Here is a 14,469-nt window from a genome sequence, read left to right on the forward strand (position 1 = left end):
CACGGTGCACCAGAGACACAGATAAAATGAAAGAAAACAAAAATGTTGAAGTATATAATCTGAGGATATATTTTCAGCACAAATATGTAACCACGTGTCGATACATGCAGATGCAAACCTAACGTTTGCTCTCCTGTAACTCCTCTTTAATATTCTTGTTATTCAATATCCCTCCCAGTGGATAAATTCATTCAGTGCTTATTCCCCATGGCTCCCTCCTCTACTCCCAAATTAGATCACCGATTAGACAGTGCTCTTTGTGACTGAACTGGCTGAATGCACTTCATTAATCCTTGTTCCTGCAGAAGGAAAAGGTAAACCTTGGCTTAGTTTTATCAAAGCAGGACTTTGTCCTACAAGCTGGATCTTCTTTTGTTCTGACCGCTAACAGTGCTAAAATCCTTGTTAGCACGACTGAATCCATGAATGAATATTCCTGTCTTACCCTTTTGCAAGACGCCCTTTAAACCACAAATCTCATCTTTTCAAAATTTTTCAAAATCAGAAAAGAGAACTCCAGGCCACTTGAGAGTAACTTATCAAAACCAGAAAGGGTATTAAAAATGGAGTGAGAAAGGGAAAAAACATAAAAATATGGAAAATATGACTCCTTCAGGAAGATATTAAAAGTGGGATGAGTTTCTACTGTATCTGCATTTGTGAAATGATTCTTCCATGCAAATAGCCAAGATACATCTCTAATTTCATGCCTATTTCATCCTTTAAACGCTTAAGGTAAACAATTCATATATGCTTTTATGTCCTTTATATATAACCTTTTTCCTCCCCTTCCAAAAGTACATTCTCATAAGCATGGGGAAAAAAAGAAATTTCTTACCTACTACAGATTATATTCATTACTAAATCCCTCTCGCCCGCAACATTTTGGAGCCCAGTTTACAGATCTACTGATTTTTAGAAATGTTGCATTTACAATGCAGTCTTAACACTCATCGCAGAACTAGTTAGGTCTTTAATCATTCTTAAATGACTAAAAACTGACATTTTCAGATGACCCTGAAGTATATAAATAAATATGTTAGCTCTGCTGCTCAAAAGGAACAAGCAGAGGGCTGAGAAAAAGGATGAAGATCCAGCAGAGTTGTTATGGCTTATAAGTTACTACCCTTTTTTAATATACGTGCACATATACATCATGTGTATACAAAGATACACAAATTCTCCTCTATAATTTGTATTTTACTGTAAAATATAAAGAATCTTCTTGTAGGATCCATAAAAAGAGTTGATTTCAGAACTAACTCTAGTACAACATGCCAACTGCCTGATCTTAAGACCTGGTGATATATGGAAAAACTCTAAACCACAATCTGCTAGATTAGATGAAAATAAATTTGAATATGTGTTGTAACAATGATTTAAGGACTGAAATAGACTAGATAAAAAGAAAATAAACAAATATTAACTATCATAACAAAATCTTGAATATTATGGCTATGCAATCTATGACAGAAAAAATAAATCTGCACAAAAGTTGTTCGACATCATCTTCACCATAGCTTTTGAATATAAACATGTTTGCATGCAAATGCAAATACTGTTTTCCAGAAGTTAATTTCATTAGGATTTTTATTTTAATAATTATTAATTGTGATCAGCTATCCAAAATTGTCAGAGAGGTATTCTGTATCGCAGAGTAGTACTTTTGTCGTGTTATTTTCTGATACGTTAAAAACAGGTCTCTAGCACTTTCCAAATCTGGATTGTCTGTGCAGCTGGTCATTAAAGGGCATGCTGAAGATACGTGAGTGACAACCACATTGAACTTAACATGAAATAATTAGAATCCATTTGATTTTCAAATATACTGTCATGTCTAGAGAGTGTTCTGATAGGTTTACAATATTACACACTTGCTCTTGGGAAAAAGTAATTAGAATTAGCATATACTGAGCTTACCTGCCCACTTACAATTAGGGTGAGCAACTGAATTAGTATTTGTTTTCACGCACTGGATCTGACACTTGTATATTGTATACACTCTTCTCCAGTGCCATTTCTGAGCATTGACTATTGTATTTGGTCTCTTTCAATCTCCCTAGGAACAAATGAAAAGTAATACACATATCCTAGACTAAGGAAGAACAAATACAATATCACCTCTCAAAATACCAGACCAAAGTAAGTATAACAGCACACAGGTATATGCGATGAAGATACCATAAGAAGATTTGAAAAACACAAAATCTAATGATTATATACATGGCAAGAAGTTATAAAGATGACAAGATGACTGAGAAACAGCTAGAAAAGAGAATAACGTGAGGAAATCCATTGTCTGAACTCTGAAGAACTTAAAGAGGTAATATAGGTAATAGGTATAATAAACTTATATAGATAAAAAAATTATGTTGAAATTTTTATATATATAACTATATATACATTCATATATATTATATATAAATATAGCATAAAAGGAAGTAACAGTGCTGTTGAAGATTGGAGCTTCATCATGTATTTATTGTAAAGATAACTAAACAACTAAAACACGCATGATAGCTGATGATTTTTAGTTTGATGTTAAAATGTATTAAGAATCAGTAGAGGTGAACGAATTCTCAAATTCAGGATTGTTTGTACTCTAGTATACTTGTGCACAGGGATTTCTGATGTAAAGGACTGAGCTTGTTACTTATTGTGTTATTTGAACAAAAGAAGCCTGTATGGCAACCCAAGTGCTGAGTCAAACGTGTGACTAAAGGAGGGGTGAGGAAGACTGATCGCTGAAAGAAGTGGAACAACAAGAATGCTGTGGAGCAACCGTGGCTTCCAGAAACCTGGTGGCCCTTCACTTATGAATGCCAGATGTCTGACTGCTGCTGCTACCTGGTTGCCCCTTGACAGCTGTTACCGTGCAAATGGCCAAAGTCAGTAGACTAGTCGTAAAAGCAATGGTCTACTGGCGCACTGGAGTTCACAGGTATGAACTATATAATGTCAGAACCGGTGTGTCAAAGCAAATATTGATTTTGTTGCTCCCACTAATACATGGGACGGATCAGTTCAGTGAATATTAATCTAATTACTCCTATCCCCAAGAGCAAGTTTTATGGTCATATACTTTGCATGTGAATTCACTACAGGGCAACAGTTAAGATTGCTCGAATGCCCTAACTGCTTCTCAATACATTCATGTGCTTGGATATTCTTTAATTTACCATTGACTCTGAACCATCTGGGTTATAATTCTCACTATAACTGCAGCATTCCTGTAACAAAGTTTATTGTAAATTATGACTATGTGCTCTTAACCTTGACTTCAATTTAACATCAATTTTGTCTGGAAACTACATTGAGAACTGGGGCCAAGTGCCCAGCTGATGTAAAGCAACTTACCTCCAGCTGAGTCAACAAAGCTATGCTGATTTAGATGATACATTGTTTTGCCAGCTCTAAACACTGACTAAGCTATACAATAACGTTGTGCACATTCTGAATATTAATAAAGTTAAAAGAGTTACTAGTTCTGTAGCATCTTGAACTCACCTGTTTTGGGGCTACCAATTTATTGTCATTGCATTGAAATCAATGAAACATTCAAAGACACTCAAAATATTATGAATCGCTAGAGGCATATTACATACTTGTAAATCGCGGAAAAATCTGCCAACATACAGTTAATGTACTCAAAAGCCTTTTAAAATCACCAAAAGCTTGGTCACTAAGCAAATAACTTCTGAACAATTTTCAAAGGGGGTTATATGTGCATGTTTGTAATAAACAAAGTACTTCAATGTTAAGTTAATTAGAATCTAGATGAGAAGGCATCTTTATATCTATCACCATTGCCAAGAGGAAATAAAGATGCTTTAGTTTGTTTATAAATACTCATGAGAATGTTGATGGGAAGACTTAAAGAAATTTGTTATAAAAACCATTTTATTTTGGTATGATGAGTTGACATGGCCACATCAAATATTTATAATGATAGAAAGGATATAAAAATTTCAGTATGAGATCAAGATTTTAGATAAACATCTTTTCTTGCTAACAGTCTTGATGACTACTGCATGCAGTCATTAAGTCTAGAAAACTTAGCTTCTGATTCTTTGGTATAAGTTTTCATTCAGCAATGACACCATGTCAATGTTTTCACAGTAACTACCCAATACATACTTTTCAGTAATTAAGGTACATATTGTGTCTTAGAACATGTTTTTACTTATGACTAACTATTTTTAGAAATGGTGTGATCTGTTTCAAAAGTGACAGAGAAAAATACTTCGGCATATTTTTCAAGAAGTTAACTGGATGAAATATTTTTTCTCCAAATATATTGATTTACATTTCAGAATATACAAACACTTTTGTGATTTGATCCCATTAAAAGCCCTGTGGTGGTAATTATTCCAAAATAAAGCTAACTTTGTAAAAAAGAAGAATGACTTAGGATGATTTTGTATATCCAATGTTTAGGTGACCCAATGTGATGTCTATTACAAAATCATTGCTTTCAAAAAAACATTTCTTTCCTAACTTCTGTAAATCAAATCTTTTCAAATTGAAAGAGGTATAGAAGTAGAGGTATCTAAAATGACAATATCTTAAAAAAATTGGCCTTATGAAAGCCAAATAATGGATGCTTCAAATCAATGACGAAGAAGAGTTTCCCACTCTAGAAAAGTCATAGATTATGACTCTGCATTGTACGTTCACATAATTAAGTCACATCACAAAAGATTTTTCATATTTCAAGTTACATGAAATTCTCAAGAATGAAAGTCCTAAAAAAGTTAGATGTTTCTTGAAATTTTTTTTCTGAAGCATGTAAATATAGTTATAAAAAAGCAGTCACTTTTACAAAACCAGTTTAACTTCAGTGATCTTTTAAAGGAAAAAAATGATAATAATATATGACATATTCCTCGTGCCCACTAGTTAACATTTTTTTTCTGCTTTTTCAGAAACATCATCATTGTGAAATGCCAGTATTAACTTATAACACAGTTAGAAACCTACCTTCCTATAAACTGCATGGCTTCCTTTGTCAGTCTCTGAGTAAGGTTCTCATACGATAGTGGTTGCTGGATAATCTGATGGTCCCTCATTAAGAAGCAGTTCAGATGTCGAAAATGATAAAAGAAAAAAATCAAAACTGCAAGTGAAATTGCAGTTATTAACATGAAATAACCCAATGCTTGGAAAGGAACTTTGAGGAGGCCAATGTACTGTACTATTGCCAAAGAGACCAGGGCGATTCCAGCGATTTGGATTGGAACGACAAGGGACTTCTGAACCCCTTTTAAAAATACGCTGCCTTGGCCAGGTTTGCAGTCTCTAAAATTGGTCACACTAAGCCCATAAAAGTAATCAAATCCATGACTGAGGGGGTGATGACAGAAGTCATTACTGCTTTCACAGTTCATCCCAAGATGCCACTTTCCTACAAAGAGAAAAGGACAGGGAGTGTTTTCATAGTTAAATCATCAGACTTATAATGTGTGCTATTTCAAACATGAAACTGTCACTATCTGACTGATATCCCCCCACCACCAGCATTTATTGTGTGGATCCCTATTTTCTATCTAATCTAATCTTTCTTTATGCCTTCATCAAAGAGTTTGATGTCTGCCTCATCGTTTTAGTTAGAACTAGTTTGGCACAGCTCCTGATGGAGACCATTAAATTCTGAGTGGGCTAGCAGGTCACTGAAGAGCAACAGAGACCTAACAGATAGTTAACTTTGAAAATGAAGCCTTTGTGCATGCGTAGTTAAGTAGTCATAAGAAAATACCATTTGGTAGCATCTACAGGTTTCTTAGGAAGAGCCAACATGAACTTACGACATATCCTTTCTGAAATTTTTCTGGCAAATCATTCACATTTGACAAGTTTAATTAAAAAAAAAAAAGTAACAAACTGGAAATAAGTCAAGAATAGTGAAATTACGAAGGCATTTATTATTTAAATGATTGCAAATCTCTGAAATTGCCGATCTCCCTCACTATGTACTTATGTACATAATGAGGGAGATCTTTTTTTTAATATATATTTCATATCTACAAACAAAAAAGAAACAACAGTAACCAGTGAATTACCGCCAAATACTACCTCTCACAGCATTTTGTCTCACTGGGAAATTATACCAACTCTGCAATAAAGTTGGACACTGACCGATACAAGAAAATAGAGTCTGATTTGCCTTATAGCAGCATAATCTATATCCATGCTGATTGCAATAACTATCTAGATAATTCATTCTATGACTCAGGTACAACTCAGGTCTGTTGCATCACTTAGTGCAACAGACCTAACTGTTTGGTAGCTGTTATTTAAATTCAAATGCATAATTAAAAAAAAAATCAAATTCAGTTAAGCCTATTGACATAAATTATGGCTAGTGCTACGCTCTTAGGTCTCAGAAAAGAAATGTGTTGAATATCTGACAAAAAATTTCACCCTTGACAAAACAGATGACAAAACAAATATATATTGCCAGGCCAAGTTTAATTTATTTTTTCTGAACCAAATACCTAAACACAACCAGCATAATTCAGTGGTTGTGATCTTAAAAGAAATAAACAAAAAATCCCACAAACCCAGTAAGTCCTCAACCCCATAACCTCGCCCAAAAAAATGTGAAATATTTTGTTCTAAAGACTTCAAGATATAAGTGTCAGTACATGAAAGAAATAAAGCTTATATAGAATCTTCCCCTTTCCTGAACCATCCCAGCTTTGCAGGCAGTCCTGAGCATCTGCTGGGTCTAGAGAACAGCATATCCATCCTGCACTTCTGGCTTTGGCAATGACAAATGCAGCTACTGCAGTACCAACGAGGGCGAACATGGGGGTTAGTTCTGATTTTTTTAAATAGTACCTAACAAATGGGCTCGATGTCATTATTTCTCTTTCACAAATGACAGAACTAAGGTATGGGATGGGAATGTCGTGTGCCTAAGTTCACCAGTCAGCAAAGGTGGAGAAAAACACCACAGAAATCTTGACCCTAACTGAATGCTTAGTTGAGAGTCCAGTTCTCCTCACACATCTCTTGATGGCCTTATGTTAGAAACATTTTCTGTATATCACAGAAGCAGGTATAAAAGCATTTTCAGGTCTGCTTATTTGCCAGTGAAATGGAAGGCTCTACAGCTCTCTCATCCCATCAGAAGTTTACCCCCTTACTATCAGATGGCCCCTCACTTGAGGCACTGTTCCGCTTTCCGCAAGCAGAATGGCCCTACTCACTACTTTTGACGTGGTCCAGTGAATATTATTGTGGCCAATTACAAAAACAGCAATGCAAACCACTATACTGAATTTTTAGATGATATAATGGTGCCAATAAAGGGCTATCTAAGACTGCAACTCTGAATTTCCTTCCCAGCAAGCATAAACACAGGTTTTGGAAAATAAATGCTTCAATGTTTTCTCTTAGGCTTATATGACTGTCTTTACGGAATAGTCATAAAGCCAGATGTGTAGCAAGGTGAGCATGAAAAAACTGTCATCAAGTTAGATAACTGAAATAAAGGTAAAGGCTTATAATCATGAATATAATTGATCTTAAAGCTTTAATTTTTAACATTTTTTTTTTATTTGTCAATCTCAAAGCACCTATAGTTCAGTAAAAAAATAGGAAAAAGAAAAAAAAATGAAAAAAAATATGAAAAAGATACTTTCAGGGTCATTTATTATGATATAAAGAAGTTTGTTTAAACTGGATCTCAATAAAACTAGACATTGCAAGCCAGAACAGAAGAATCTTGCACGAACAAATTAGGACAGGGGAAAATATAGGATCTATTTTTATCGAAAGGGTTTCAGCAAGCACAACAAATTGTTCAATGTCAAGATGAACTTGGGCCTCAAAAAAAGATTTGTTCAGAAGCAACTTAAGCCAAACAAATCAGAGTAGCTGGGAAAAGCAACAGAAACACTGGGTCAAATTATATTGGCAGCTGTGACTGAAAGCCACAATTGTCATTCTCACACAGCCGACGAGACTGAGGGATTTGATAGATCCTGCACTACTCTGAAAAAGCAAGGGATGACTGGGACCACAATACTTGTTTTGTTTCATTGCTTGTGACAATAACCCCTGCCTTGAACTAGCCTTTGAACAAATTATTGTAATGTGCTTTACACTCTGAGGCCCTTCTGAATCTGAGAGCATTGCAAAATGCTCTCACCTCTTTGCCAAGTGAAACTTTGTACTATGGACACTTCACAGAACCATCATACACGTTTCAGCAAATTCTACCAAGCTTTTGAGTGAAATTTATGCTGCTAATCGTAAATTATGAGCACCCAGATAGTTTGAGACCTAGACTTTTTTCCCCTCTCCTTTGGCCACAATTAAGATTTCTGCAGAGCAAAAGCAATGCAATGAAGGGCAAGCGGAAGTGAGAGGCAAGTCTTATTCAGCCAAGAAACTTCATCTGGAACTCAGCTTTACAGAACCCAGAATGATGGAAAGGCTGCAAAAATCCATGTTTTCCCTCTGCTTTTCCCTCAGACAGTTGAAAAAGGAGCAATCTGAAGACTGAGTAATACAGATGTATTTCATTTGGTACGGTTTTGTGCTCTTCAGGTAAATGGTAAGATGCAAGATGCAGAGCAAGATGCAAACAGAAATATTTATGTGCTCCAAGAAATATATTTATACAAGATACACATAGAAATAATAATATAAAGTATATACGCATCTATTATTAATATGGTCACATTTTAAGCAGTTCTATTAATAACTGTTCTATTAATCCTATCTCATAGACTCAGCCAATCTTGTATTTCTTGCTACTGTGAGAGCGTGTCCAAATACTACAACACTTCATTCTGGAGGAAAGATACCAATCCCAATTTATCCATAAGTATTTTAAACTTTGGAGATAAGATACACAGGTGTATTTTAAACTTCTCTGGATGCCACACAACACTCTGGACAACAGTAATGAGTAAAAGTTCACCTTTACTCAATTGTAGTTGAGTATCCCGGTAGTTAAAATAATACCTATCTACTTTCAGTGGAATTTTTGCATTATGAATAGCTATTTCCTAAAAACATCAGCATTTCTTGCTACACTCCAGGATCCTTATCTGGTGAAATATTACATATTCAATGCAGCTGCCTTTTCTGAGAAAACTTGGTTTTGTTGCAGATCTTCAGACTGTGTCTCTTCCTGCCAGATCTATTGGATGTCACCTTGTGCCACAAGGGAAAAACAATGAGGTAAAAAAGTCTATACATAAAATAGATTTATACCTAAAATATATTTAGGGATGTATCAAGCAAGAGGAAGTATATATTCACAGGAGGGAAAAAAATTAAAAAAGAAAGGAAAATGCATTTAAGAAAGAAAAAAATGTCCTTACAGAGTAAAGAGAAGAGAAACTTGGCAAAAACAGGAAGTGAAAGTACAGGCTTGAGAAACTGAAAGGCTTCAAATTACCCTTATGCCAATCCATCACTGGTGCAGGATTTGACAATTAATTGTTTGGGAACTGCTGAGTTAGACTGAACCAAGCAAAGACTCCCTGACCTCGACCAATATGATGTGATAAGAATACCAGCAGAGGCAGCAAATGGGCTGGCTGGGAATCAGAGTCTGTCTATCTAGTCTTCAAATCTACATAATTTTTCTTTTTGTCATTTACATATACTTTATCCGTAATTTTAATGCAATGCTTGATTTTTGGAAGCCTTCATTATACTCTAAGGATATGGTAATATAACATCTTATGGTTTCATAGCTATCATTCAGGCCACTTGGAAGAATTGTTCATTAAGCATCATGGAGATAACTTCTGGAGATCTAAGTGGCAAGCTGTCATGTTGCAGTGAAAGTAGTTAAAAAAAGAACATTAACTAGGTCAGCCCCAGAAAATGAGTATTTGTATTACAGTACTTATTACAAACAGAAAAATAATTTTTTTGCAGTCTTTAATTGAATATGGAACAATAGGAATTAACTCCATTATGAAAATGACAAATTATGAATGGGGTTTTTTTGCACTACAGTTCAAATACACCTGCACTAAATATAATTCTGTTAGATTTTCTTCTTTTCTGTTTTGAATCTGTCAGGACATTAAGGTATTTTATACTTTCTAAGACTGGGCTATAGCCATGTAGGACTTTTTAGTTAGGATCATCAACACTGGTTACTTACATAATACCGGGGTTGTTTTGAACAGTGGTGTGAATTGTTGGCCTTGATAAACAGCCTGATTTTTAAACAAAAATTACTCCCTAAATTGAAAGCTTTTGTTACATTTTAAAATCAAACTGAGTGCATCAAGCCTCTAAAAGAATGTAGTAACATTAGAGTATGATGTTCTCTAAACAACTACTTGCTGGAAATTCCAGTACAGACGTGTATATTATGTAATACAAGTTGTATTTCATAAAAATCTTCTAAAATGTTAGCAGTGTGGAATAAGCCAGTGGCCATATTAGGAAAAAAAAAGCCCCACGTTATTCAAATGCTATATCTTTATGATATTCATTCAAATTCTGTTTAATATTCATCTGATGGGATTTCTTTTACCCATCACTTGGTATTTATGATGCAGTTAGTTGTCTGTCTTTATAATGAGAGAGAAACACATTTTTGTATTAAACATCTACTGCAGGATGAGAAAAATTTCCTAGAGATGTCCATTTCTGTCTGATGACCAAGAAGAGAATCCAGATGGATAGCCCAGGTACTACATTATCTACTTTATGGATAATTGAAAACTGGTGAAATGAATCCCACCACTGTGCTGACTTGTACCCTGAGATCAATCCTTCATTGTCTCTCTGTTGTAATCAAACTCCTATTTATACTGAAAACTTTTTAAGAGCTTGACTGATTTTCAATTTGTTCATCATGTTTCTTCAGTACGTTGCACAATGAGACTATAACTACACAAGTGAATTAGACATACTTACCTGATTAGTGTTACACATATGCATGGGAATATGCTCAGCTTTGTGCCAGAAAAATAAACTCATTATGCTGTGGGGGGAAAAAGCTTAATGCAGACCCTTAACAGCTTATATGGGAAGCTAATGTTCTTTTGATTGAAATGAGTGAAAAATAATGCTGTGTATGTATGCAATTTTACCTATCAGAGCTGTTGTATAACCTCTCTGCTTCAGGAGTTCGGAAAAAGTTATTTCTTCAGAAGGAAGTCCCCCAGAAGAGGCAGAAAATAAGAAGACACCAACTCGTGAGAAGGCAGCCATTCCTAAATACAATGAAAATGAATGAGATTTGAATAATATAGTGAAAAAAATTCCATTCATTCTTTCTGCACGCAGTTTTTTGCTTTAGGTGTAATCACTTAAATGACCTATTACCATGAGACACTAAATGTTGGAAGTGGCAGATACAATCATCCATTTAGCTGAGCAAGGTCTTTTCTGTATAGACACTATAAATTGAGAAGTGGTGAAAAAATTTTCTGCTTATAACTGTGGGGTCAGCCATCAAATAAACTGTTGCAGCCCCTTCTGTAGTTGTTCTAAGGTATAGCATATTTGAAAGAATTTGAGCTTGCATAATTTATTTTTCTTGTACACGGGGAAGGAATGGAGCAGAGGAGTAAGCAAGATTACTCCCAAATTCTACTCTCAGAACTTCCACTTTCCTCATATGTGGTTTTCTACAAGCCTTTAAGGTTATTTGAGAGAAGGGAGTTGAAGCAGGGCAGTCTTACAGCTGGGCACGTAAACATCATGAGGTTAAAAAAGAGCAAGAGAGAGTCTGATTCTGGAAACAGAGTAACTAGGGCACTCGGCTTTGATGGGAGAGGACCAGTGCTCCAATGGCAGGAAGACAACATGACTCAAAGTACACACAGTGCATTAAAGCAGCATCAGGTATCAGCTAACGAGACAACATCCAAATAAGGCACAGTAAATTCTATGCACTCAGAGTCTGAGGAACACAAACTTGAGCTTATCAACTACTCTAAGGATGAGGAACTTGAGATTTCAGGTTCATGAAAATTAGATTACTAGGATTCCAGACGAGAGCTGGCTCCGACTATAGATAGACAGAACACAGAATATCTATGCAAATCTGTGCAGATGTATCTCCAGGAAGTCTGAATTATGCAACTGGATGATTGCAGTGCCAAAGTTACATGACTGATGAAGACAACCAGAATCTTCCCTCAGGTATCCCCTGTGGTTAGATGAGAAAAAGATTCGTTAGACTGGTTTATTAAAGAGAGCTCAACCTACCCTTCAAATGTTGACTTCAGTTTTTCACACCAGTTTTATTGATGAACAGTTTAGGTAGTTTTAGTCATCTCTCTCTATATATATTATTTATTATATATTTATTTATACTTATTTTTATGTACTTCGATGTCTTGTAACTGAAATCAGTGTAATTCCCTTAAATTGCCAGAATGAAAGTACAGAACCTTTTTTTTTTTTCATCATTACTTTTCTCTGAGCTTGTGTCTCATCAAACACTGCATTTTGGAATATATTTTTTCAGCTCTGTTAGCAGGAGTTTTAAATTTCTAACTTTTTTTTTCCACATCGTGATTCTAGCATCTTCCATAATGATTCTTTACTGGTTCTCCACTGATGTTTGGGAGTAGTTCATATTTAGAAATTTCATAATTTAATTAAGACAAAGTTCAGTTTTTGCACCTATAGGGAAATGATCAGGTATGACTGAGAGCAGACCAGTTAAGAAAAAAATCAGTTCAAATCCTAATTTTTCAGAAATAAGAACAAGGATCATAATGGAAAGTGACCTGTGGCTTTACCTACAGTAAATATTAATAGCAATATAACTGTAGCAGGTATACAAAATTTTCCTTTGCAGCTGAATGTAATGGAAAATTTAGCAAGCTATATTAGCTGGCACTTTTGCAGAAGCTTGTTACTTGATTTGAATGAGCACAAACGTATCAAGTAGGCTCCAGAGTCTTGCTTTGCTTTCATTCCCAGAAGCAAGGACAGGATGTTTTATCACTAATGAACAAGTGATCTGATTAATGTATAATGATCCTTCCTAAAAATGATGTTAAGGGAACGTTAAAGTTGCATGGCTAAGCACTGAGGGGCTCAGTCCCAGCACACTAAAATAAACAGACTGGATCTTTACTGACTCAAATGGGCTTTGGATCAGGTACTTTAAGAGAAGTTGTTAAATGCATGTATTCATAGTATACTTAACACTGTGTATGGGCAGATATGGAACAAAAATACTTAGAAAAGGGAGATTTTTTACTTCTTCCCAGCTTTAAGGGCTGCTGGAATACCTTAATGAACTGTCCTTCCCCCCCTCCCCTGAAAAAATAACAATTTGTCTAAACCAAATGGCTTCGTAGAAACAGAAATGTCTGAGCAGAAGAATTTACACTGCGTTCTTCCATTGTGTCTTTCTAGGTGCATCTCTGTGATGCTCAACACTCAGGCTGCCCACCAACAAACGCCCTGGGAGCAGCCTGAATGCAACTGGGGAGGCAGGCAAGAGGCCACTGTGTCATGTGGACAGTGAAGGAAGTCGATGGAATTTGGATGCACCTTCCATTAAATAACCACAATCAGATTTTTTATTTGGTATTTAAAAAAAAAAAACAAAATTTTTCTCAATAAAAAAAAATCTTTATTATTATGTTAACACTTCTGAAATGTGAGAAATTCCCATATATATGGAAGATTTCAAATGTTGACCAACTCTGCTGAGCTTGATTACTTACTGAAATGAGTACCTAACCTGGTAATGATACAAATATCAAGAAAGGCCAGAGAAAAAAATGCATGCAGTTTACTGCAAATAAAAGATGATATTTATATATAAAGTAATGAGATTTTACCTGATCTGATAGGATATCGCCCTGTCAGGAAAGCTGCCCTGCTTGGAGTACAAAGTGGAGATGCTGCTATATGCTGAGTAAGTGTCACTCCTTCCTCTGCAAGCCTGTCAATATTAGGGGTTCTAGAAAAATATATGTGGCGGAAAAAAAAGTACAAAAAGATGATTATTTGGAAACGGATATGGTGAGATCAAGGCATCCGAGGCAAAAACTATCAGGAAAATCAAATTGAGACTTACTGTATGCAAATTATCAAAACCATGGTGGTGGTGCAATTCCAAATACTATTGCGTCAAATATTTTTACACTAGCTGTCAACACTGAACTGAGACACTGCGGCACTGTGCCGAAAATCTTTTTCTCCACTTTCATCTACTCTTCATGGCCAGTACTAAAGTGTAACACCTGGACATGTTATATTGCAACCCTTTTAAACGCATTCCTTGACCCAGAACTGTAACTGCTACTTACACAGCCTTTCTGCTTCAGCCATGGGGAGAGGAGAGACTGGAGAAAGGCTGTGCTTCCCTACCCCCTACTTGGTGTCACTTCTCTCTTTCCCCAGCAAAAGTTTTTTTGGCTAGGGGTAATGTTGTGTAGTGGTTATCAGTTATTAGGAGAGATTCAAACGGTCATGATTGTGTCAGGCTCTATATTAACAATGTTTACATATCTG

General features: G+C 35.5%; 1 protein-coding gene across 3 annotated transcripts in view; it reads right to left on the minus strand.

The window, feature by feature from the left end:
- Positions 1 to 14,469, minus strand: part of STS (steroid sulfatase) — a 118,309-nt gene that overhangs the window by 78,517 nt on the left and 25,323 nt on the right. For all 3 annotated transcript variants that reach the window (XM_074606961.1, XM_074606979.1, XM_074606969.1), the window contains 3 exons: positions 13,794 to 13,915; positions 11,076 to 11,198; positions 4,981 to 5,404 (listed from right to left, as the gene is read on the minus strand). In XM_074606961.1, the coding sequence (XP_074463062.1) occupies positions 4,981 to 5,404; positions 11,076 to 11,198; positions 13,794 to 13,915 (669 nt within the window). The remainder of the gene's footprint in view (positions 1 to 4,980; positions 5,405 to 11,075; positions 11,199 to 13,793; positions 13,916 to 14,469) is intronic.

Source organism: Larus michahellis, chromosome 1, assembly GCF_964199755.1.
Source record: "Larus michahellis chromosome 1, bLarMic1.1, whole genome shotgun sequence".
Lineage (NCBI taxonomy): Eukaryota > Metazoa > Chordata > Aves > Charadriiformes > Laridae > Larus > Larus michahellis.